A 27,877-nucleotide genomic window follows, 5' to 3' on the forward strand; every position below is an offset into this window, starting at 1 on the left:
TTAATCGCTCATCTTTTTCCTCATCCATCGGTATGCTGGGATACGGCTTTCGTGATTCGGGAATGCCTTTTATTTAGTTAGGTCAAACGAAGCTTAACTGTTCTTGTAATAAAGTGGACAAGAAAGGGTGCTTTATAATCGCAAATAAAAAGAAAAATAATTCTGAACTCTTATAAACAAACTTTATTAAAATAAGAATAATAATAATAAGAAATCCAATAAAATTCATGCAAAATACGTGAATATGTACCTCTTTACGACTTTTGAGCTCTTCCGAATTAAAACTATTGAGCAGCAACGCCAAGAACAAATTAAGCACCATAAAATTTCCCATAACGAGCGTTGGTAGAAATACTGCGAAGCAAGTGCCCGGGCCCTACAAATAGAGAGAAAAACAAGTATAAATTGATTTACTTTTAATTTGGTTCTTTAACTTTACTTCTGTCGTTTCTGCTCGCATGCAGTCCCAAAGAGGCTCGATCCACTCGCCGCACAATATCCGAAAAATCATCATAAACGAATGGAAAAAATCGGTAAAGTTCCACCTGTAACAATAAAACATTAAAACGTTTCCGCTGTTAGGAGTTGAAATTGAATACTTTCCTCGGAACGGGATCCGGATAAAATTTTTCAGGCGTATAATCCTTCGAAAAAAGTTGCATTCCTATCACAGCAAATATGTATATAACAATTACTAAAACGAAAGTTAGGTTTCCTAAAGCACCGATTGTACTAATGATAATACTTAATAAAACTTTCATAGTTATCCACGATTGCGCTAATTTAAGAACGCGCAACTGAAAATAATTCTTACGTTAATTACTATTCGCATGTAAAGGCACGGTCGTTACCAATCGCAAGCCTCGAAGCACCGACAGCCCGTCGACAAGCTCGAAAATTAAATCTAGGACACTTGCGGATACTATAATTAGATCGAAAATATTCCATCCATTCTTAAAAAAGTCCTTGCTGAGCGCCATCAGTTTCATTGTACATTCTAAGGTGAAAATGGAAGTAAATACCTAAAAATAGAGTAAATAATACATATTGTGGAAACCTTTTGTGGTAGGTAATGGGAATTACGTAGCATACAGGGCCAACGGAGGTAATACGCAACATAGTTATGATAATTGTATGTTCTTATTTGTAAGATTACATTACTTCAAACAATCCTACGTTTACGCAAATGCTTACGTTAGTGTGCGTTTAAATAAACGTATACGTAAATATTTCATAAACCGTAACTCGTACATATCCGTATCGTTTCCGTAAATTTACTTCGCTGTTTACAATAAACCATAATAAATACGTAACTTTGAAACATTTTCAACCTTTGCGACTATGCCCAAGACTTACATAACGCTTACATATACGTACGTAAAAATTACGTTCATTGTAAACACCTTCGTATGTTTCTATACAGTTCAACTTTGCGAAATGTTTACGTTTTATGTATTTCTTACGTATACGTTCATTATAAACGCACACTTAAGTTTACGTTCATGCTAACGAATATTACTATTAATTGAAATTCACGGAATGTATCATGGTTATCTAGAAATTTAACGAATGATCGGTGAAATGCTTGTATACCCGATATGATCAGGCACACTCTGGTTCACTTACGTGATACTTGGCCTTGGTGAAATTGGGATTACTAATAGTGAAGGTCGTTAGATCGTGGTCTAAACTAAAAACCAAAGTCACTGAAGGTCAAGCGGTGGAATTCGTTCCTGAGCTCAATGTCACTGAAGGTCAGTCGATCGTGGTTGTTGTCTAAACGATAAACCAAAGTCATTGAAGGTTAAATATACACGCGTTTCTCCCTGAACTGCATGTCAGTAAAGGTCGTAGACGAGCATTCTTTCCTGAATTAAAGCAAAATCAAGGTCACCGAAGGTCAAACGTAGACGCGGCGATTCCAATGTGACTGAAAATCCCACTTGAAGGTGAACTAGAGGGAGAATTGAAGATAAAATAGAGAGCAAAATTCAAGGTGAAATAAAGCATTATTCTCAGCTCAAACAACATTATCGAGTTTTAAAACAAAGGGTGTATTGTTTTCGGGCTCAAGGTCAAACGTGTTTCAATCCTTCGAATCTAAATATATCCTAATGGCGAATATGTAGATAAGGATGACGCCTTCTCCAACATAGTGAAGGAGAGCTTTGTAAAACCATGGCGCGGGATAGTTTTTGCGTCACATTCCAAAACGCCCGTTATTCTCGGAGAAATAAGATTAGTAGATACGGAGCCACCTATGCGAGACAGTCACGTGACGCGCCAGATGTGAGGTTCAAGCGTGGTCTAAACTCACTGAAGGTCATCGTCGTCCACACAAAGGGGAAAAAGTAACCTTGCGAGGTAACTCGAGAGGCCCTCTCGGCCCCCAGATGTCCCGCTGTTGGCGTGTTGTGGTACGGACAATGTGCGTCCATTTGGCACGTTGTAGCTACTCTTATATGAATTTCCTCTGGCGATCGACTAGATTCTAGAGAGGATCCTTGCGAGGTTTTCTTGTCAGGCTTCGATGAGGGTGCGTGCCTGTTGGTCAGTTGATTATGCTTTACCCGTTCCGACAGTGTACTTCCACGACGGGAGCAGCGGTTCGCACGCAGTAAAGGTCCACTCAAACCGACGACGCGGGAATGTGGGCATGGGAACGTAGTCGGTGCGGTTGAGTTCATAATTAATATTAGTTCACTATCTGAAACTGACAGGCGGTTCGTTAGTTGGTTACTTCTCTGGTGCGATGCCCCACGTCTACGGTGAATATCAGTAGAAGACGTGGTCAGCTCATTAATTAACTCCGATCTTCCTTCGTCTTGTTTATTCACACAAGTGATTGGCTCTAAATCGGCGGTCTTTAAGGTAGGGATGGTAGCGTTTTATCGCCTTCATAATTTCTAAGCAGTTCTGATTATCTCTCGATGACGTTCTTCTCCCTGTGTCGATTTTTTTGTCATACGCGTGAGTTTTGTGAGCGGTTCGTGCGTTTCGACGGGTTATATACATACGACCACAGTTCTTATGCAGACTAGATACCGGCTACGACATCAGATTCTTCATTGAAGAAATCAAAAATGCCGTGAAAACAATTGCGGAAGAACAAACAAAATGAGGACTAGCAACGATAACGGCAAAAGCAACAAGGACAAATCGGCAACAATGACAACCACCAAAAGGTGCAACGACGATGAAAATTACGAAACGACGATGACGACAGCTGGAAACAAGTTCGAGATACTGAGAGCGTTAAGGTCCACTCAAACCGACGCGGGATGGATGCGGGATATATTTCTACAGCGGGTTATGCATCACTATGCATACTTACATATTCCGCTGTACAAGCATATTCCACATCCGTTTTGCTCTCACATTCCCGCGTCGGTGTGAGTGGACCGTTAGGCTTATAAATCCTAATACGTAACAGATTTATTTTCCTTAACCTATATCAATTATGTTAGTATGCAGTAAAAGTTGATACGTCAACCTTAACAATGTTCTTAATATTGTACACATTTCCTTATTATTATGCATTTCCTTGTTATTGTTGGATATTATATTTCCTTAATGTTAGCGGCCGCCTTAAATCTGTTCTAAATGAACACTGAGTGACGAAAACGACGAGGACGACATTGAAATTAAAACCAAACTTAAGACAACGATAACGACAAAAGTATCCCGAAGACGAAAAATAATAAACAAAACTCAGAACCTCTGATCCTATGGGAAAATGGAAATGGAATAAGATACAAAAAAAGCCATCTAACTGGCTAAGGCGAATCCCCAACGGAAAACGATTACAGGCAACTATTTGAACTTTTAAAGGACGGAGTGAAAACTATTTAAAAGTAGTGATCAGAAGAATCATGACCGATACCAACTAAGAGGAAATCGCAGAAAATCAGGGTGTCCCTGATGAAAAAAGGATATCTAGCACCCCTGTTCTCGCAAAGTTGCGTAAAGATTACCTAAAAGTGGATTTTATTAAACTTGAATTCTTCTACGTACAAGTGGGAAGTCTCCGCATCAAAACAGAAGTGATTCGGTGCCACAGATTCCAGCTGTTCTGATACGCTCAACGCAACTGCCACACGATGCATAACTGTGGTGCAGAACACAGCACGCATGAGCGCACAAAACCGCGAACGCTCCGAAATGCGCCAACTGCCAATGGGAGCATCTCTCACCGCATATAAGATATCCGATGGATTTTTAACATATACTTGGAAAACCGACCAACGAACGAACAAAAACTGAAGACACCACGATTTTTGGCAGAAGAGAACGGAATAAACGGAAAAAGAAAGAAAACGAGAGGCAATCAACTAACGAAGATAAATTGGTCACCGCTCTGAGAAGGATGGCATTATGGCAATTCAATTTGGCATTACGAACGCAAGAATGCACCAGAAACTAGAAGAAACTGATCAACATTTTTAGAAACAATGAATAATCAATGCTCGAAAACGAAGAGGCGTAGGGAAAGGAATTTTTCTTTCACTATGGATTTTGCGCAATTACTTCCAAGTACTCATTTAATTATATTATTCCCATTGTAAATCTTGTAAGAACATGTCAAATCGAACGCTTGACTTAGGTTGTTCGGTTTAGTAACGTTATTGATTTTTTCATCTTGCTTCCTTTTAGCACACCAAAGTTTGTTGTTTGATATAATCACTTTTTCAGCGCAAATTGTTTGTTGTTACGGTATTTGAATGTAAAATATACGTTGGAAAAGTGCAATAGATTTTCTTGATGCAGTGTGACGTTAATCTATTTCCTTTTGAGGAAGCTGCTGCGTTATTAACGAGCTCCTACCGAGTTTATAATTTTGCAGTGTCTGTCCGTCCGTTAGCACGATCACTCATAAACGAATGGACCGATTACGATGAAATTTTGCAGGTGGATCCTTTATCAAATTTGTAGATCGGAGTTCGTGAATTGGCAATGTAGCCCAAATAATAAAGTAGGCCCTTTTGACATCTCCGTTAGTTATGAACCGAATTGAATGAAATTCAATATGCCCATAGCTTTAGCCGTATAAAACGCAATTCCAAAATTTGAGCCTAATCGATCAGTATTCACACTGCCCTTTGTGCACTCGACCATTTACAGACCGAATTGCAAACTTTCTTATTTATGGAGAGATTTAAATGAAATTTGATACATATACACTTTAAATAAAAGTAAAACTAACATGCTATAGCCATACCCAGGAGCTCGTTTGCTATATTTGTTTAATTTATTTAAATCTCGAACTGTTTATTTACTAAAGTAATAAGATTACCTAACTGTGTGTTATTTTCCTATTTTGAAGTATCCTTTTTTGAGTCGAAGCAGTTAGCCGAGGTATACAACAAAACCAACTGAAAGAAAGTAACCGTTATATTCTGACGACGCAACTTGACAGCTATTGATTACGTAGACGTTAGTGTAGCAATATAAGCTGCTTAACTTTAAATTGGACGTAGATAAAATTGCTACCATTCAATAGATTTTAACGTTTTAGTTGCGAGTCCGGCAATATAAGAAATTCATAAACTAATACAGAAGAAATAATCGAAACCACGGCAAGAAACGTGCAGGCTTTACAAAGTTGTAGTCCGCATTATTGAAAGAAAGAAAATTAGTTTACGTACGTTTTTCCGTAATCGTAGGTATTTGAAAACTGCTAAAATGTCCAATACCAAAATAACCATCAATGCAAATAGCTTATAACGACAACTTAAATATTACCTATGCGCTATATGACAATGATGTGTAACTTTAGTTTAAAGTACGTTTACAGTCCGTCGCCCTGTAATTTACTTCGAATGCAACAAAAAATTGATGTGTTTTCGATAAATCGTTTTCAGTGCTACGAGCGGAATGTGGAATTTATTCACGTTTATTGTACTTACTTTGTTTCCGACATCGAGCGCTCTGTGCACGGATTCGCTCATACCGTGATGTTCTAATGCTAAGAACATTGTATTAAGTACAATGCATACGGTAATAAAAAGTTCGAACAAAGGATCTCGTACAATTTGATAAAGCCCCTGCTGAAATTGAAGCCAACTTGTATAATTTATGCAGCATTGTTCACAGCACGAACAATTGCGATCAGGTATATCATCTGCAACAAAATAGCGTAATGCAAAATTTTGCATAGACAAGCTCCCTGCAATTCTATTAGGGAGCACGAAAGCACTTACCTATAACAACGATGTGGGATAGATAATCTGCAGGTAAACTATACACGTTATGATTCTTTTTCTTACAGGTTCCAACCCCATTACACTTAATTACTTTAATTTGTTTAGGACTCAAAGTTAACGTAACTGGAGTAACATCTATTTTTTGGTGCTAAAAACGGACGAAAATTTATAGAGATCGTTTCGAATTTAATACCTACTCTTATAACGTTTGGAGTGTGAGTTGCGGCATCTTCAGAGGTAGCATCTGCTTCTTCGTGATCGTCCACCACCCCCGAATCATCAAATGAAGATTCACGATTATTACCCTCGCTATTACTACTTGTTTGTCGACTATGTAAACCGGGCCGTAATGGAGCTGCTACATTCAACAAGAGAACTACCGTTATTAAATAAAGTTCTAATTTATTTAAGTGTCTTCCCGGTTTCACATGCTTATGTAAAATGAGGTAAATGTAATTGAAACTTTCGTGGTTCACTTTGTGGCAAATGCTATCTATTCATGCACTCAGGTCTATTAAATTCCTAGGAAAATATTAAAGAGGCATGCGTTTAAAGTGAGATTATCAAGCTGATAGAATAAACAATACTTCGTACCGAGCCTATTGGAAGGGTAAAGTGTTTCGGGACACTTTGTTTCTGAAAGTTGTACGTGTTTGACTGGAAGAGCTAATGAGAGTGCTTGAGTTGTCGGCGAACCACGATTATGATGAGGACTGGGACTAGGACTTGGGGTAACCGACCTACGTTGCTTTGTTGGAGTTGGAGAATTCGATTCCTCTTGCTTTGGAGAACATATAGACCCGCTATTATTACCGCCGCCGCCCCCTCCATTACTGTTAGTTTTCGGCCGTTTTCTTCGCCGAGTCTTCTTTCGTGAATATGAAGCTAATAAAACACCCTTTCGTGCGTCGATTTTTTTCAACTTGTGCTTAGATAATTTTTTTACGTTAATATGCGAAGGATCGAAACTAAACGTGGAGTCTTCACGGTGATCCACGAGATCCTTTTTTCGTTCCTGAAACATACATCGTCTTTAATCACAGCACATTTCTCGTTTATTACGTAATGGTGAAACTGTGGCTTTCGCTAATTTATCAAAATGGAAACGAGATATGAAATTTGCAGCAGACTTGGAAACGATTAAACTTAGATCGCTTCACGTAACCTGACACTTAGGAGATCTTGCAGTCATTCTAGCATGCATAGAATTCCCACACAGAATAATTAATTTAATGGAGCTAAAGACTTGAGCAAGAATTTACTTGATTTTACTCTGCTAGATTCGTGTAACGACTTTTCATCATATCAAATTAGGTAAAACGCCAATTACTTTTTTGTCATCTAAAGTTATATTATATTGTTCACGTTAATTTGTCCAGCGCCGTAATATACACGGTGGGCAATGATAAGTTTGGGTCGATTACTGTTTCGGAATTCATAATGGTCATCCTAATCCTATGAGACCGTTTCATACAAAATATTTTAGTTTTAGACGACTAAATGGACTGTCCCAGGCGCCTAAACTACGTATATCTGTGCTAAACTGAAGTTGTTACGCCCCGGTAATAACCTTAACACAGCAAACTCCCACGAGGGCGAGCCTCGCGGCGGAATGAGCGCGGAATACTAGGCGCAACCTCCGTAAGAGGACGCCAGTAGATAAACAAGGATCTCATAACAAGTCAAAAGCCATTCAAGGAAGAAATACGAAAGCATCACGCAATCACCTCCTAAAAGCAACTCTATAACTCCATCCTCACATTTAACCTCCTCCTTAAAAACCTAAAATGCTACTACAACCATACAGTCCTTATTGAAACCAAACTCCCTGTTGCTTTTGATCTCCAAGAAACTCCAACACCTTTTCGGTGATCCCAACGTGTCCTTTACTCAACTGTCCGGTCCCAAACCCCAAACTCACACCCCTAAACCTCCATGTTTCTCCTGTGTGATCCGCAATGTCGACCGTAATCCTACAATCCATAGAATACAATACAATCCCTTGTACGAATCATTACCATAACCGCCGCCGTTCAGAGGTCATCCATGCAATCGACCAAGCATTCCTTAACCGAAGAACATGGGCACCCTTCTCCAGAAACGTGGTAGCGCTTTCCACTCCATACATGGTCATCTCCTAATTCCACAATCATGGATTTCGTCGTCGGTACCGTTAACTCCTGTGGCATACGCCGCAAACGTCTCCTCATAAAAAAACCTCCTTCTCTCCCAGCCTGCAAACTGACGTCAGATACGACTTTTATGGCGTCATATATTGGTCATTATTTAACGTGCCCCAAACATGCCGTCATAACTCAAGTGTTTTCGGTTCGTTATCGAACATCATTTTTCGATGACGTTTTAACGGCTAATTTTGGCGCGTTATTATTGTAGTCCAGTAACCTTGTTTCTGAAAATAGGGGGGTACCATGCGTCAAATCCGGTAGTTCTGATTTTTTGTGGGATTGCTTATGTTGTTAACCCCAATGTATAATCCAAGTTTTCGACATCGAGCGGCGAACGCAACATCGTCAAATATACTCAAAACCGGAATATTTTCAGGTTTTGACGGTTTTAACCCCGAAGGTCCCGTTTTTCGCCAGTAACTGTTCAATAAGTTTTCAAAGCAGACCAAATTTGATATAATTTAAATCCACATCCGTTTGTATAGATCTAATAGATTCTGAGATAATGCTTTTCAAAGATTGTCAATTTTTCGAATTCGAAAATCTTTCGCAATTTTTGTGGGTGACGTTTCTATTCTGATTTACACTGATGCCAAGAACACCAAATTTGTAGTAATCGATGTAGGTTTTCTTCTCCACAAAGTTGTGTGGTCTCGAAAATTATTTGGTTCGATATCTGACAGGTGCACTCGCGGTACATCACGACTCAATATGGCTCCAATGTGGCAATAGTTTTGGAAATTGGCTATTGGAAAAAAAGGTACGAAGAGCTTTGAGCGTGTTTGCAGAGCCAAATCACATTCATCTCCGGAAATAATCTTTGATGAAAAAACCATACCTTGGGTTTCTCAAGAAAATCTCTTGTCAAACGACAAAAACAAAATTCGGTACATCAACTTGCTAAAAACAAAAATGGGAAACCACGACATCTGAGTACTGCAGGCAGAGGACGATGCTGACATGCTCATTATCACTACTGTTATCACTGCTGCTTCTTCTTATGATGTAGTGTTGGTCACTGGTGAGGACATCGACTTGTTGGTAATCCTCACTGGAATCTCACACCGACGTAAAACTTTTTTCAAGAAGTGTGGAAGAAGCAAAGCTGCCGATGTAATCTTTTCAGACATCACCTCCTCAAAATGCACATCAAAACCGAAGCTTTTTTTATTCATTCATACATTCAGTGGATGTGATCCTGCTTTTTCGGCCAGGGGAAAATGAAAATAGTGTCCACTATACAAAAGAATCCGGACCTCGAAAGGAAGGCTGCGGTTTTCCTCAACGCCACTTCTACACCTGATGAGAAGCTTTGTATGGTGGCAACCCCGACTCCCAGAACCGTGACGAGCTCCGGTACCGAACTGAATCTCCACCACACAAGGCCTAGTCCCCAAACTGATGACGAGGAACGATGCCCCGCAAAACCTGTTGCGAATGATTTCGTGCGGTTGCAAGAAGGGTTGTGGGAACGTGTGAAGCTGCCGGAAGGCGGAGCTGAGGTGCTCCTCAGTATGCAACCACTGCAGCGGTATCGTGCGATAATGTGCCAGATATTGATAGATCGATTCCCCAGAAAGCGATGATCTGTCTGATCTAGAAATGGTAGAGGATGTATTGTGGAGAGATTTTACATAAAACATTGACAATGCAGCCCCAAACCATTCAAGTGAGGAAATCGAGGATGCTCAACCGGGCCCGTCCGGGAAAATAATATACTTATATGGAATATCATTTATACCTCTGTTTTCTTTTACAGCATTACAGAACAACAAAATATTGCTAAAAATTTTGGAAAAATCTATAAACTTTGAAAAGCATTATCTCGAAAACTATTAAGTCTATAGGAACGATCGTGGTCCCAAATTATAGCAAATTTAGTCTACTTTCAAAACGTATTCATTAGTTATTTTCGACAAACTGGTCCTTCAGGATTAAGATCGTCAAAAACAGAAAAAATCGAAAATTTCGCGGTTTTTTGTATATTTGACTATGTTGCGTTCGGTACCCGAGGTCGAAAATTTGGATTATATATTGGGTCAACATCGTACCCAACTTATAACAGTTTTAAAATAATATTAACATTTCTGTCCATCTTTCAATTTCCACCTGTATATTTTCTAAATTTTCTCGTCATTGAATGCGACCAATTTCTATTTACTTTTGCATTTCTGTATTTGCCTCTCCGATTTAACTTTTCTTCTTGTTGTTAGAGGACATTTAGTTTGTTTTGCTTTTTTTATGTTAACCATTAAATTACCTTATCCCAGATAGCACAATATACTCTAAAAATATTCCGAGAATATTCCTATAGGAATATTTATATATTCTCAAAACAGGCTATGAATATATATATATATACAGAATATTCTGAGAAAAACTGTATGTCCGCCCACAGAACATTTATGGAATATTCAATTGAATATACACAAAATTATTCTTATAATATTTTAAGAATATTCCATTCCGATTCGATGAATCTACCTGCAGTATTTGTAGAATGTTCAGAATTATATAGAGAATATTATGTGAAGCAACTGAAAATGTCCACAGAATATTCTAAGAATATTCCATTGCGATTCCATGAATCTACCCACATTATTTGTAGCATGTTCCGGATTATATAGAGAATATTCTATGGATAATACAGCTATGTTCACAGAATATTCCATTCCGATTCCATGAATATACCCACATTATTTGTAGAATGTTCAGAATTATATAGAGAATGTTGTGTGAATCTACTGGCTATATCCACACAATATTCTATTGCAATTCCATGAATCTACCCACATTACTTGTAGCATGTTCAGAATCATATAGAGAATATTTTGTGAATCAAATACAGCACGATTCATATTATTTTCACAGCATATTTAATGTAGTGAATTATTCTCTAAAACCTCATCTATAAAAAATTAAGAACATAAATCAATTGTACGTATCAGGTTGCAGTATCCATCCACTCTGAAGTGTTGCATGCACAAAATATGTAAAATGAACACAATAATACAACCTGTTACTCAAATTTGCTGTTTCTAATCCCCTGAAAGATCACGTTTTAACCATATTTTGTAAGTACAATAAAAAATTCTATGAATGATTTAGGACATTAACTTAACATCTGGACATTATCATTAAACACTTTAAGTCGATGATTGGTATATTAATGCCTGTAATTTTACTTATGTTGTTTTTATGCTTGTGGAACAACAAAACAGCAATGGATGTTAGAACAAAAATTTTATTTAAAGAAACAAAGTCAAGAAATAATAAAATCAACCAAATAATCCCAAAAAAATAATTCAATTCTAATAGTTTTACAAAATACAACTAAATTAGTTTTTTAAATGTTTTTTTGACCTTTCAGTAGCTTTACTTAACCATAACGCTATTTCACTTTCAATATATTTTTTTAATAACATATTTTCTGAAGTTTTTGAGTGACACACTTGGACAGCATCTGGAAATAGAAGCGATAAAAAAGCCCATTCACTCTTTTACTACTTACTTATGACAATACTTGATAAATATTTTTCGTGAAACTTCCGTTTCCCTTTATGTCCTTTATAACTGTAAAATACCGCCAATTGATCAGTCATTACCGCCGACATTATGCGACGTACAGCCTCTTTATAATTTGGTGCACCGTCAAGCGATAAACGGTTAGCCTATATAACAAACAAACAAATGAAGCTCGTGTAACGGCCCGTAAGCTAAGCTCAGCTTAACTTTGCGAGTGTAATTGGCAATGGCCAATTTAAACGAAAACAGTAAATAAATGTATTTACTGTTTTCGTTTAAATACAAAAGCGAAAGATGACAACAATTAATAATCAATTAATTTGCATTATTTGATTAATCCAATGATATTTTTGTTTCGATTAATCCCAAACTACTCGGTTACAACATAACTGTAGAGCATTGGTAAAAGCCACTGAAAAAAGCATTTGATTGATTAGGTATAATAATTAATTATTGCCATCTCATACACTTCACAATATAACCTTACTTTTTACCTATTAGATACTAAGGTATACTTTAAAAGTGTACCTTATTAGATAGTACCATTGAAATTTGTTTTCATATGCGGTTACATAGAATTAACGTGTAGCTTACCTTGAACGAATGGATGCAGATTCTTCTAATTATTTTACAATAACGTGTAACACACAAACCATGCAAAGGCACCCGCACACCACAAAAAACGAAAATGGCTACCTGGTCAAGTCCTCAGGTCATGTGACTGTTCAGTGTCGGAGCATAGCTGGGAGGGGAGAAACAGCACGAGCGCCGACAAAATTATCAAAAATTACTGCGTTTATTGTCACCAGAAACTGCATCCCTTGACGCAACACAAAGATTGTTGATTATGGACTCCTTAACAATAACGATATGGTTGCGTTCTTAGAATACATACTGTAAAAATGTGGTCTATTAGAATGTCCCATGAAATATTTTCAAACGAATAATGCTAGAATGTTTAGAACAACATTCTTACTTCATATATTTAAAATGTTTATAAAGTATTTTTAAAGAATAATCCCAGAATATTTATATAAATATTCTTATAATATTGTGTAAAAATGTTATATATCCAGAGTGTTTATGAAATATTATCATAGGAATAATTTTAGAAGTGTCTTTAACAAATATTCTTATAATATTCTATAAACATTTCATATATTTTGAATTTTCTTAGAATATTTTCACTAAAATAATCCTAGAATGTTTATACAAATATTCCTATAATATTCTGTAAAAAAATTATATATTTTGAATGTGTATAGAATATTATCATAGAAATACTCTTAGAATGTTTATAACAAATATTCTTATAATATTCTATAGACATTTCATATATTTAGAATGTTCTCAGAATATTTTCATTGAAATAATCCTAGAATATTTATACAAATATTCTTACAATATTCTCTAAAAAATTTATATATTTATAATGTTTATAGAATATTATCAAATGAATATTCTTAGAATGTATATAACAAATATTCTTATAATATTCTATAAACATTTCATATATTTAGAATGTTCTCAGAATATTTTTATTCAATAATCCTGGAATATTTATACAAATATTCGTATAATATTCTGTAAAAAGTTTCATATATTTAGAATGTTCTTAGAATATTCAAGATATATATACATTTAAATGCGATTATAAGAATATTCATAGAATATCTGTGCTGTCTGGGATATGGCCATGTATCAAATACTGCCCTACTATTTGTCAGAGAATAACTATCCGTAGCTTTGGCTTGGGTAAAATTTCGAAACTTGTGGCGTCTTCCAGCAACGTGCAATAGAATCGGTCGTGTTCGATTCCCGAATATGGGTGTTTGATATATTTTCCAATGGTCGAATTGATTTAATAATTAGCGGTAGCATCTTTAATCAATCGATTACCCGTTGTGCCGACAATTTGTTTTTGGACGTTCGGTTACAATTTTTTCCGAAATGGACTTTTAATACGGAAAACTCAAGCATTTCAAATCGGGAACAAAGACCGACCATATAGTATTTTGAAGTCATTTGGGACGTATCCAATTCTTTTCATTTGTGTACTCTCTGACTAAGAGAGCCTTTGCAAGGGGGTTAATATTCAGCTGAATCCGGGGAAATAATCGACCTACTGCAGATGAGTGTGCTGTAAAACATCCCGTAGAATCATTAAAATCTTAAGGGCAGCCGAACGTAGATCGTGAGAAATATACCTGCAGCACAAGCTTTGTTACCTTCGTAGAAGTTATTTTTGGTTACACCAAGACCCTGTGGTTGTCGACACCATTTATCGTTAGCGGTGCCGTACCTTCAATTTTTTTACCTTTCCTAATCTGGTGGCTCGAGATAAAATTGTTAGTGGAATTAGGTGGCGCCTGAAAGATTTGAATCGAAGCACCAGTAAGTATTAGTAGCGGGGATTTACTTGGAACCTTTTATAATAAATTGTTGTCAAAGTTTTTAATTCACTTACCTACTACCCTGAGTAAGAGCATATCTGTCTACGCTGTTAACTATTTGGCTAACGGAGCTAGCTGGCCCACCATCATTCTTCAATATTTTTGTATTAAAAAGATCAAATGACTTGGGAATCTGGCCAATAGAAAATATCGTTTGCAAATGCATGGTATTTCCTTACAAAGAGCACAAGTGGGCTTCGTTTCCATTATTACACAGTTTATACCGGGTGATTCATTAGAAGTGAGGACAATTTGAATTTCCCGCAAATCAAATAAATTATGAAGTTGGTACTAACTGATGATCTTTTATTTAATTGCAGTGGTGTATCATCATGCTTTCAGTAAATCATTTACTTATTTATAATCTACAAATACTGCTTCTGTTTTACCACAAATTATAAACTAACACTAGACACAGTCACGTTTCTTACATATTTTAGTGCATCAACTCTAAAAATTGTTCAAAATGGAAAATGTAATAAACCGCAAATGTCACACAACAATTAACGGCGGCACTGGTTTCTTAAATGACAGTCATGTCAGAAAAAAATTACTAACGAAATTCAAACCGTCAATCTAATAAAGCAAAAAATACTAAAACCTTACGCGCGAAATTCAAGCGATCATCACTTCTAATGAATCACCCGGTAGTTTTATTTTTATTCAGTACATGTAAGTTTTCACTTTTTAAGATTACGCTACAAGTTGTATGTGATGTTTCACTATACAATTATGAACATTTGGGTGTTTTAATGAAATACCACTTACGTAAACACCCTAAGGTTAAACTAGCGCGGCGCGTAACATTCATTGATGGATGTGAAAAAGGGAAATTCTGATATTCACCTTATTTGACTTGCTCTTTTCCACTAGGCCTATTAGCGATATATCAAAATAAAGGTTCTAAATGACGTCAGGTGTAACGTAATCAACTCACATATTTATAACGTCTTTAATGTACGTTATTAAGACGTATGAATGGCACGTCCTTAATACGTTATTATTCTGACGTCATTTGGGATGTGACATTTTGACGCGATTACGTTTATATTACGTGATTAATAGACGTCCCTTACGCCAAAAATCACCAATAATTGACGACTTACAGACGTCATTTTGCAGGCTGGGCTCCGACCAAATACAGATCCATTCAATAACTGAAACCCTGGTCTATAAAAAGGACTTTTCCAGAGCCAACTGGGAAGCTTTTGCCCAACGCGTCACAGAAAACATTCCGCCACATGAGAAAAACCCCACGACGTTTCTAAACAGTTACATATCTGTAGAGCAATGGAGACCTTGCCTATTTTACATGTTTCTAGCACAACCTTTTCAAAATAATCCAGTCAGCTAAATGGATGCTAACGGATGTAGGTTAAGTATTGCCATACACCGACATATAATTAACCTTTCTCAATGTACAAAAGCAGATGTGAAAGAAAGTAGAATAATACGTACCTCTTGAGTAATTTCCGCTTCTTCTTCGTAACTAAGAGCTACCACAGCCAGCATCAAATTGATTAGATAAAAAGAACCGAAAAAGACTACTACCGTAAAAAACGACACGCTTATGGGTCCACACGATGATAGAACCTGAAACAAACAGAAAAATCATTGTTATAAACCGTCAGAATATACCTGTAAAATATTAAAGGTTCCCTTGTTTACTTGAAAAGAGTCATTAAGCGTGTGTATAACATTGTTGACAAAGTTAGCGATCTACTTCTCACTGCGTTTATTTAGGATACGCTAAGAATGTACACTCGGAGGGTAAATTTCTAGGCAAACATAGGTTTTGTTGTGAACTAAACGAGGATTTCAATTTTTCTTCATTGTCTGTTTTCTGTTGTACATTCAGAGTCTCAGTCTAAATTTATTGAAATATAAGCGAAAATTCATTATATTACAGGGTGTAGTAGTTATATTTATCTACCGTAGGGAATTTACGACGGGATTATGAAAGAACACTTTGTCTACTTATCTGCTATGTTAAATGTGACACTGGCTGTAGCGAAAAACTATCAAAGATGAGTAACCCATCGTTTGCTTTACCATAAAAAATTGAATTAAAAACGTAATAATTTGAAATTCATAAAATTTGGGCGTAAAAGGGTGTTGCGGAACTCATTGAACTTAATAACTTTTAAATTTAATTTGTCATATATCACCTTCCAGTTCGTAACGGTTTTTTTTCCGCTTGAACATTTTTCTTAACATGCAAAATATACTCTAATTTAGATGTAAATTATTCCTGTAGCAAATTTGTTATTAATTTAGTATAGATTATTTATAGTTCTTTGTTTTGTCGTTAGAGGTTATCCTAGGGTTAGAGCTGCTTTTATCTAGTTCTTGGTCTTGTTGCTAGAGTGCACGCTTTGTACTTTTCAGCACTTAATGCTGTCTCATCTCCCTTTAATTTGCTCTTACGAATTCGCCATACTTCTTCTCCGTCAGTAAAGATTCTGTTTTCGCAGATTTCGAAGATTTGACATCGAGACCCGACTTGCCTACGTTACTTCCTAATTACTACGAAGATTCATGGCTGTTAGTTTGATTACATTGTATCCTTCAGATTAGTTGTGTTATTGGAGATTTTAGCTACCGTTGTTTTGTGAAGTAGTTTTGAAGTTACCGATACTTGGTCCGACGAGACCTATATCTACGATATAGTCTCATTATTTGTTTACTCCGAAGAATTTGCTCGTATTATATTGTTTATGTTTTGAATTGATTAGATCAATCGAAATTTAGTCATTGGTGCATCGTAAAATATTTTTCTTGTCACGTTTATGCTTTTATCCCCGAATTTGTTCGAGAAATCCGTAGTTGAGACAAAATGTTGCTTTTGACAGTGTAAACTTATTCTAATTATTGATTCTTTTTCAGTATCAATTACAAGATGAATATCCGATTGCCTCCGTGTCAGACGTTACAATTGCTATTTAGCAATATTTTTATGCAGCGCGATTCGCTAACTCTTTTATTTGCTTGTTGTGTTATTGTCTGTTACAGATTTACAGAACTCGCCCTTCTGAATTCAGGCGGCCGCTATGACCAAAATTCAAAGGCAAATTTTGTTATTTTCGTCGACACCTTGATTAACGTTTTATTGTATACTGGTTTTCGATACAATCGAATTGTAATTATTACATTTGTTTGAGATTCACTTAACGATTTAGCTCCGTTGTTTCTGCGGCAGTCTGTATTGATATTAATATTTTTTCTAACGCACGTGTTGATCTCTTTTTTTTTACTAAAAATTAATTTAGATAAATACTGACACAGCAGATCTACAGGGTGTTACATGACCGTATATAAAAAAAATTGGGCGATAGAGGGGATCAAGACGAGCACTTTTCCAAATAAACCGAGGTGTTTCGTTTGGGAGGCACTCCCAAAGATGTGAAATTTCGATTTCTTCTTTAATTTTTTTCTCAGCAATCATAAGAGTTACAAAAATGGGTTGCACGTCCTTGAATAGGTTTGCGGGTATGTCCTAATCGTTTTTGAAATTTTTTTTCAACATTCCTACCACGAAAGGTCGCACTCCTACTTGGGGGTGCGAAAAAATTTTGATTTCGACGAATTTGGTATCTGGGGGTTTTTGAACATGAAAATCACGAATTTGGAATTAGTATTTCCACGAAATTTGTTGTGTACATATTTGATGAGTTAAGGGAAAAGATTGTAGAACAGTTTTTAAAAATAACAAAAGTTATACTTATTTGAAGATTGGGCCTTCGGGTTACAAAGTGTCCCCCGCCTATTAGTGAGTGATCTAATTTCGCTTACGCCAGGTTTTTTCCAGTGCTCGAAGCATCCCAAATAGTGATTTTCCCAAAATTTTGCCAATATGATTAGCAAGGTCTCTTACTGCTAATCGACGGTTTGCAAGTGCAAATACCTTGATTTTATTGACCTGTTCTTCATCAGTTTATGTGGATGGTTGCCCGCGTCGCTCTTCGTCCTCAACGCGTTGTCTACTTTCATTGAACATTTTGTACCAATCAAATGTTGTTTTTGATAGAGGTTAATCCCCGTAAGCCTTCTGCGACATTCTCACCCAATCAATTGTTCTTTGAAAAGCAGATACACCGTTGATTACGCCAAAAGGAACTCTAGTAAACTGGTATAGATTTCTGGCACTTTCGAATGCAGTGTACTATGCAATCAAAAATGAGTTACTGTCGAGTCACCTATGGAATTTTTGTTTACATGGGAAATCGTACTTAAAGGGGCAGTATACCCAAATTTCATGTTTTCGTCTAAAGATAGATTAAAAATATCTAAGAGTAACGGTGAAAACCGCAAGTCGCTACGCCGTTTCGTTATTAAATGGCAAGGTGTCGAATGTAAAAAACGGCCGTTGTGACGTCATGCCGACAAATCGGTCGGTGGCGCGCTATAGCAATATATGGATTCGATGACGTTTGACGTGTTAATTTGAGACTGGTAGTCTGTGATCTGCATTATTTTCAAAAATGCTTAACTTTGTGTTTTCCGCTGCAACAATAATTTGAAAAATGCCAATGCTACATTGCAAATTTTCCCCGAGAAAAGAAGGGGCCGTGTCGAAATAAAGTCTGGAAAAGTAGAAAAAACCGCTGAATCATAGATAGTCACGCCGTTTGCAGTGCCCACTTTAAAGATGATAATTTTTTGTGGAAGATACAAGAAGGAAAGGACCTTGTGCCTCAGCATAAAGTTTTGAGAAGGCTAACAATACTGAAATCCCTTCTTTACATCTCATAAGAAACAAAGGTCCTAATAAAGCTACAAAACGTCAGTCAACTTATCTAAGAAAGTAAAATTGTGTCTGATTGCCTATTGTGGGTAACGATCAACTTCGTAGTGGAGAAACCAGTTCAACATCAAACATATGCCACCATCAAACAGAAGAACTGAATCAAATGGAACCAATACCGCTTACTGAAAGCATAGGTATCCAATCTCAGCTGGGTACAGAAATTTATTACAAATATTCAAATTTATATGAGGATATATGTTCGGATGATCCTTCAGTAAGGTTTTCTTGTTGTTTTTAAAAAGAAAGGGAACTAGAATATGAAAGAACTGACGCGTTTGGACTGCTTGGGTCCGTGCCGCCGCAGCTACGATGTCGGGATGACGTCACATGTTCTGTTTTTCAAACTTTCATCGTTAACAATTTGAAAACTACTCATCGTAGAAAACTCCGGTTTGAAATTTTGTTCTTAGATTTTCTTCTACCATTTTTTTTGATTTTGGGTATACTACCCCTTTAACTTAAACTTCCAAATGCGACTCGAAAGCAACTCATTTTTGATCGCCCGTTACTTCTTTTCTTGAGAAAGAATTGGGACTTGGTGGTAGCCACTCTGCAGATCTATAGTACTGAATACAGTGTAATTTGAGATTTTCGTGACAACTTCTTCTATATTTGGTAGTGGATATGCATCTAGTTGCGTGTAGCGATTTATAGTTTGCGAATAGTCAATAACCATCCTTTTCTTATGGTTCGTGTTATTAGTGATCAAAACTTATGCTCTCCAGGGAGACTGGCTTTCTTCAATTATACCTTCTCGTAACAGTTCCTTTACTTCAGCAGCTATGAATAGTTCATCCTCATGTGAGTGTTTGCGGGATCTTATTGCAATTGGTTTGCATTTGCATTCTGTAGATAAGTTAGTAAATAATGGTACATCGGGCACGGTTGCTTCGGCACTCGAGTGCATTTCCAATACATCATGACCAATGATCATGTCTGTGCATAGGCCTTTTACAATGAGAAGTTCTAGATTTCTGTATAAGCATTCTCCAATGCGAATAGTTTCTCGTGTGAGATGTTTCACTTGTGACTTGAGAGATGAGGAAGCCATTGATACAGTTTGTTTACAATTTTGTTTTCTTAGATTTAGCAGATTCGCCATCCTTCATAATTGAAACTGATGCTGCTTTCTGTATCGATAAGAGCGTCAGCCCGAACACCTTTTACGAATGCTATAACCATAGCTTTTTGAAGCGAAGAAGGTGCAGCAGCTGTGATATAAGCAGTGTAGTTTTTATATTTTTCTTTAAAACAGGCAGCGCTGTTTTTACTGCGACAAACAGTTGGAAAATGGCCTTTCTTTCCACAGGTATGGCACTCAACATCCACTGCTGGACAGTTTTTCCGAGCGTGGACAGGGCCACCACAAAAACAGTATTTACGTTTTGAATAATTTTTGGTTTACGTAGATTTTGGTATTACAGCTACTGTTTCCACAGAGAAAGACGGATTAGGTGAAATTCCATTGTCGATAGAAGATTGAGTTTTAAATAGTGCAGAATTTCTTTCAGCTGTTTCGATTGGCAAAGATAGAGTGTAAGCTTGATCTAAGGATAATGTTAGATTCTCCAAAAGTCTCTGACGGATCTCTGATGAAATAATTCCTGCAATAAATGCTCCTCGTATGTTCTCGTTTTTATTTGTCTCAGCATCCACTGCAGTCAATTGGCATTCCTTAGATAATTGTTTAAGTGCCTGGAGGTAAGTGTCAATAGATTCTCCAAACCGTTGACGTCTCGTGGCAAGCACATGCCTGGCGTAAATTACGTTTCGAGGCTTGATGTATAGAGCAACGAGAATAATAAGCGCATCAGTGTAAGTTTTACAGTCACATACAGAGACTTGTTATAACTAGACCGCGCGTAACGTAGATTTTACTATAAACGCCTGTTGTCAATATAGGATAGGCAACCAACTGTTCATTGCGGGGCAGACGTACGTTCTGCAGCTTGCTTTAGCCATGTTTATTCTAAATTTTAGTAGCAAAAAAAGATAACATATAGCTGTTAACTGTTTTAATCGAATTTATTGGTATTTTATTTGAACTAAATTGGTATATAACTGCCTTACTCTAGTCCTAATTTGATTTATATGTGTATTTTGGTGGTGAACACGTATCGGAAAATATACTCTTAAAACTAAAGATGTAAGTAGTAAGATATGATTATTTAGCGGATTTTGATTCAATATATGCCTATCCAAAAACCCAAATGGGCTGTAACTGTTATTTATTTTTCTTAGACTGCTGATAACCATTTTGTTTACAACGCGGTGTGGTGTGGATTGAATGAAAAACCTGAACACATTTTCAGCAATTTGGCAAATTTTTAATGCATCGCTTGATACGTGCAACAATCCTCCACGATGTTTTCTAGTTAATAGCTTTGAATGACTCTCTGATGCGAATATCGCATCTGCACATATGGAACATTTAACAGACTTACCTATTTTTCTTGTAACAAAACCTGAAATATACTTAGTACCAGTAAGTACTTAGTTATGTCTATACCTAATAGACAAATAGGTACTGCCGTTGTCTTGCTGGTAAAGGATGTCGAATAATAGTTCTACGTTATTTTAAGTGAATGGGAAAGTCGAAAACGCTCGGTATTGCATTATTGTTTAACACCTTCGTAGGTACCTTTCTAAAATCGGCTTCATTCCCCGCAAAATGCATTATGGTGGGAGTAAATTTTTCTCTTCGAATGGCTCTGATCCATTGGCCCTTTAAACTTTTATCCGTTGAAAATCAGCGTATTATTTAAAAATTTATCGACAGAGTACATGTTGATAGGCACAAGTTAACCTAAGTTTATTGGTTTATTCTCAACAGAAATTTATCTGTTCACTAATTCGAGCTAATCACGAGAATGATTAATGAACGGAACATCTAAAATATCAGCTTATTTCATTATATTGCATATCATCTCAGCGATTTTTGCCCCGCGGTGCATTGTGTGTTGCATACTGTGTCGACAACACCTTAGATACGTTAAGCGTAGTCTAGTTATAGCAAGTCTCTGGTCACATACGTACGCAAATACTCGTGGCGAGATGTAGTTTACCAGCAGTTGTAGCTTGACGGCTTCAGAAAGCAATTGAATATTACTTGTTGCAGGGTCCATTGTAGTAGAGGCAGATGAGGTTTGTCGAGCTTTGAGAAAATTCTCAAAAGTTTTCTTCCAATGTTCCTATTCCAAGGTGGCGGAACTTTAATTAACCAAAGAATGAACAAATCAATCGTATACAGGGTCATTCTTGACGAGGGTCAGATCAAAATGGGGGGTGCCATTTAAAAAAATGGAGTTACCGAAATTTAAAGGTTTAAAAGTTGAGAGCTTTGAATAAGTGACGTAGTCTCACTTTTTTAACCGGTTTTGTATACCATAAAAAAATTCAAACTTTCCTTAATAAAGCATTGAAAACTGTTTTTCAATATCTCTCACCGTTTTCGAATAATAAATTTTTAAAATTACCGCTGCAAATTCAATTTTTGACATAAAAACTTGAATATCGACGAAGCCCTTGGAGCAAAGGGTCAACTATGGGGTATCGTTGTACTCCAAATTCGACGTAGAATCCGAAAATGTAGAAAAAATAGGGGGTCCCTATTTAAAATAACAAAGTTGATGGCTACTTTCGGTATTTCCGGAAGTGGCACCATCTTGAAAATATTTTAGTTCAATTCATCATGTACCAAGACCCTTAAAGAACTTATCAGTTTATTTTCATTTTCAAAGGTTTTCCATATCTTTCTAACTGACGCTCGTCAAGAATGACCCTGTATACAAGCACAAGGTAACAAGGCATGAGATTCAGATTGACGTTTCTCTCATTTTACATGACGCCCTCTACCGGTGGTAGAGCGCAATCTTGGTGATCGCCGCTTTGGTACCGAAAGCTAGGCTTTATTCCATTTAAAATTATACATAGTAAATGAGTGACAAATTGACATACAAAAATAACAAACGATACAAAGTCTGATCCATTAAAGAACAATTCATATCAGTAGCCGATACCATAGAAAAGGACACTATCTTATATTTTGCAAAAATAAGTAAATATGTAGATCAACGAATAAATGAATCAGATAAACATCTCAGTCTGATTACTGTGATTACTGGAACGATTATTGTGACTCTAGTTCTAATAATGAATCTCCGAATATAGTTTGTAAATATCTGCATGGTAAATTCTATCGAGTGGTACGAAAAGTTTATGTTCATAACTTTACCATCAAATTCATCAAATCTAAACTATGGAGAATGTGGCAAACTTGTAATTTATGGTTCTAGCCTAAGCAAAACCGGAACAAAACTTTCATCTTATTCGGGTTATGATATTGAAACTACCTATAGAGCAAATAAACTTAGTTTTCATTTATAACCGGAAGCCAAAAACTTGTCTTTACGTGGTCACTGCGTTGCGAAAATTCCTCGATTTAGCGTTTGTAGATCCCGGGCATTTACATTTGGCTGTAAGTGTATACATTTATCGGGAATACAGTGATGTAAAGATCGTAAAAAATGACTGGTTGCCAAGAATCAAAGTTTTTTCGGCAACGGGTAAATCTTTGACAACGTACAGTATTATGCTAAGGGAAGATGCAAACAAAGACATAATGAAATGGTGAAAAGGCGAGTATGCAACATACATTTATAACCAAACTACGTAGTAATGGTAATAAAAGCCAGATTGTTGGAGCAACACTGAATAAAACATGATGTAATAATAATTGAGTTTATTGTATTAATTAAACATCATGCATATTGCCAAATTAAACTAATTTTCAGGGAGCGAACGCAGACCGAAAGTACGCTAAAAGAGGAGGTAGTGATGATATTCAAATAAAACGTGAATATAATATTGATTAACTACAATACAATACGAATTTTCCATTTGTTTGTAGAGACAAATTTGGTTAAAACCTCGTTCCAACTGTCTCCTGATTCTCTGCGATTCTCTTTATTTAACGAGCAAACTTGTAACCGAAAGGTACGGAATTTTATCTTTGATCTACCTACAAACTTGTGGCGATGAAAATTAAGCGAACTCTTTGTTATTGGGTTTCAGGCATTGAATTAGCTGTTGTTTCCTTCGTCTTAGAACGAAATTAAATTCATTTCGAGAATTATTATTTGAAATTGGCGTTTTGAAATATTTCTTAATTAAATACGAGTAAAATTCTTCTGCTAAATTATTTCCTTTGGTACAAGTTGTACCTAAACCTTCCGTTGGTGTTATTCAAAGTTTCGTAAGAATAATCAATAGCTAAAAGTAACAAAGCTTGCAAGTTTTATGATTTTTGCGGTTCGTCGAACTATCAGAGTAACTGAATTTCGTCTTGTATAGCACTGTTAATCTTACTTGATTCCGTTCCATACACATAAGTGGTAAGACTTGGCATATGCGAAGTGTCCAGTGGCATGAAAATAACTTGTCATTCGGTTACACCAATTCAGGTGAGCAGTCACGAGGTCTTTCTGCAGGGATGTACAAGTTACATAAACGTAAAGGAAATTTACTGCTCCACAACTTGGTTTTTGAAACTTTTTCTGAGAAACGATCTCCTGGAAGGCAAGGTAAACAAATATTGGCAAAAAGAATTTGGTGAAAATGATCTTTTCGAAAATCATCGACATTCAAACGTACACCTCAAAAACCGTTGACAATTCGACAAATATGTATAGAAATAATTTTGTTTCTGAAACCACTTTAGAAGCAACTACTTTCGTCTCTAACCGAGGCGAGTGGCGCAATGGTTGCGCTCACCGATGCTATTCGGTAGGTCGTGGGTTCGAATCCCGCTGCCGACTGCTCTGTCTGGGGTTTTGTCAGGGGGTTTTCCTCAGACATACGTAGCTTCGCATAATGCTAGCATTATGTTGAAATCTACGAGTCGAATGCTGGAGCAGTACTCTCCCCCTCAGCACCCTAACTCCGTTCCTTCCGTTCCCATCCCTAACTTTACCCATCCTTACAATCCCCTTCTCTGGCTGAAGAGGGCCAGGAAGCCCTGAGCAGCCCGCCTCCGGTATCCCTGTAGTCAGGGGTGCCGGAGGAATGAAACACGTTGGCCTTTTTCCTTTTTTTCGTCTCTAAAACGGGTGTAGAAAATGTAGTCATCATAGATGCGTTATTAATAAACTTGAAAATTTCCGACACGACCACGAAAACGAGTGAATCTGTTGCAAAAAAACAACGTAAAGCATCAGTTGCTTAATAAGTACCCCAAAGATTTGAATACAGATTTCACTGTTAAACAACTCCCAGGAAATGTTAGCAGATTTGAGCCTTATGAGCATGGAACATGATACGCTGCAGACTTTTGAGTATCAAGAGATCATCGACCAATTTTCGGTAGTGAAGAGTAGAAAAAATCATGTGATTGCATATTATTTAGTTGATTTGAAATGTACTTTAAATGTACTTTCTTGAACAATCAATATAAATAAATATAAATAAAAGGTATTCCTTATATTCATTTCATTATACTTAATTATTAACACCCCTCCCTCTAATAAACAGAAATTATTGCATAATCATAAATCATTATAGTAAACTATGAAAGATCTTTTTTTTGCTTGACCCATTTTTGCAAAGTAGAGATGAAGGCATACGGCGTATAGGCCCCATCCCTACCTCGTGTTTGGGGGTCCCGCACGCTGTAAATCCGGCCCTGCCGTTGAGTTCTAGTGGCACCAACACTGCATTAAAGGGCATTAACGAAGTACTAACGTTTGGCATAAAATTGGGGGAAACTCGAGTTGATTATGATTGCGATAAAATTAGAGTAAATAAGAGCTAGAGTTAAGATAGCTCAAGTAAGAAAAAAATAGGCATTTGTGCATTAAGCTCAGTTTATAGAGAATAGTTTGGAAATCGTAAATACCAAAAAAATTCGACCTTAAGTTAGAAAAACGTATATTCAGCCCGATAGATAGGAAATGAGCCCAAACGTGGGTTTATTGGACACTAAAAGGCACCAACAAAAGACCAACGAATTTAGTTCTGCCAAGCGTGAAGTTAACTAAGAATTTGTTCCCCTGAGTAGTAGGATGTGATCATTTGTACGGCATTTGTTTATTGCATATTGCAAGTCTGATTGGTAGCACCCCGAAGTTTTGATTCAAGTGACCATGATCACAAACACTAACCACCAATTTTACCTAGCGGTGATATATTGCATTCAATCCACTTATAAAATTTGTAAGTGTTTTGTTTTTACTCACTGCGATGCGATTGGGCACCTCTGTTTTTTACAATCGGACAGTGAACGCTACTGAATCTCAAGTTTACGTTTTTCACGTGTTTTAAGTTTTGGCATCTCGAGGATAAACTTTGTGACAGTTTGTGTTTTATAATGCATTTGTGTTTAAAAATTTAGTAATGGACAGTTGTTACAAACGTACATTTTTGAGTGGGCGGGGTTTCAGCCAAGGCTGCTCTACCAACCCAACCCACATTTACAAATATCCATGCCCAAACCAGAATTAGAACTAGGGACCCTTAGCACCACATTTCAGCTTTAACTGAACTGCGCCATACGGTCCGTCACCACTCCACTATGGAATGAAATCCTCCTGTAAGCCTGGCAGCTTGATAATTGCACCGGTTCTCACAGCGACGCGAACTTTTCGGGCAAGGTTGATACTTTTGCACCTCGTATACTAAAGAAGGGCACCACGACAAGTACTACGGCATTAGTGGAAAACTGAATTATTCCCAGTAAGGAGAATGATAAGCGAACACTATATATTACATAAAACCAGCCTCTGCTTAATCATCAAACATTTTCATGTGGTAAAATTAAAGTTACCATGCCCGCCACTTGTTTCGTGCTAGACTCTATTGGCAGTCTAAATTTTAATAGCGTAGATTTTGTAGAATCGTTTGAATCATTTATCTGACAAATATGAAGGGGTAGAATACATACATATTTTGTATGAAATTCTTTTAAATTCTTTACACACGTTCCGAATATTCACGGTATGTTAGTCTTATTAAGTATGTACAAGTATAGCGATGTTAATGGTCTGAAAGGTTTTTAAGTCATTTACTTTAAGTGAAATTTGCATTCAATCACAATCTCGCACCGTCGGCGCGTCGGTCGAATAAATGATGTGTAAACAATTTAGATTTTATGAAAAATTTCAAAGTAGATTTATCTACAAACGATTGGATAAAATAGAACGAGCACTTACCATATTATATACATTTTCCCAATAATCTAACGTAATGAGCTGAAACGTTGTGAGCATCGACCACAAAAAGTTATCAAAACTTGTGTAACCGTGATTGGGATTTTCGCCGACACACAAACATGTATGCGTAATGGGGCAGTGACGCGCCCCCGTTACATTTCCGCAGAGTAGAGGCTCGCCAGTTTCATTCTTTATCAACCAATTATCCGGATTATTCGTCCAGCTGAAACACAAACAATACAATCGGTGACGCCATCGGCCATTTTTATAGAAATTTACTTACTTAAACCAATTTTCGTACGATGCGTTGTGATCATCCATTTTCAGAACACATTTATTTCGTAGTTCGCCCATGTAAACTTGAAGCGCGAATAGGGCGAACACCATAAGGCAAAAAATTGTTAACGTCATTACCTCCGCTAGTTGTTTGAAGGAATGTAACAATGCGTTGATGATCGTTTTTAAACCTGTAATCAAAACACCAATATAAGTAACGCCA

The 27,877-nt window shown here is 36.8% G+C and overlaps 1 protein-coding gene and 1 long non-coding RNA gene across 2 annotated transcripts; both read right to left on the reverse strand.

The window, feature by feature from the left end:
• Positions 1–27,846, reverse strand: LOC116182548 (sodium channel protein 60E-like). The gene is made up of 12 exons (XM_031503080.1): positions 27,662–27,846; positions 27,379–27,601; positions 15,826–15,960; positions 6,798–7,218; positions 6,401–6,561; positions 6,201–6,351; positions 5,907–6,121; positions 852–1,022; positions 604–797; positions 440–545; positions 251–376; positions 1–66 (listed from the first exon to the last, which is right to left on the reverse strand). Exons 1-12 carry the CDS (start codon positions 27,787–27,789, stop codon positions 1–3), a joined length of 2,097 nt encoding a protein of 698 aa, XP_031358940.1. The 5' UTR covers positions 27,790–27,846.
• Positions 11,732–12,624, reverse strand: LOC116182549. The gene is made up of 3 exons (XR_004147558.1): positions 12,509–12,624; positions 11,901–12,060; positions 11,732–11,852 (listed from the first exon to the last, which is right to left on the reverse strand). It is a non-coding gene; the product is annotated as an uncharacterized LOC116182549 (long non-coding RNA).
• Positions 27,847–27,877: the final 31 nt, after the last annotated feature.

The sequence above is a fragment of the Photinus pyralis genome, unplaced genomic scaffold (genome assembly GCF_008802855.1).
Source record: "Photinus pyralis isolate 1611_PpyrPB1 unplaced genomic scaffold, Ppyr1.3 Ppyr1.4_unclustered_Scaffold5843, whole genome shotgun sequence".
NCBI classification, from domain to species: Eukaryota; Metazoa; Arthropoda; class Insecta; order Coleoptera; family Lampyridae; genus Photinus; species Photinus pyralis.

Bases quoted from the DNA above. Each gene is read 5' to 3' on its own strand.
- LOC116182548 (XM_031503080.1), bottom strand. From the start codon at position 27,789: ATGACGTTAACAATTTTTTGCCTTATGGTGTTCGCCCTATTCGCGCTT. The intron at 6,562-6,797 runs GTACGAAGTATT...TGTTGAATGTAG, and splicing joins TTACCCTTCCAATAGGCTCG to CAGCTCCATTACGGCCCGGT. The intron at 546-603 runs GAAAGTATTCAA...TTATTGTTACAG, and splicing joins TATCCGGATCCCGTTCCGAG to GTGGAACTTTACCGATTTTT.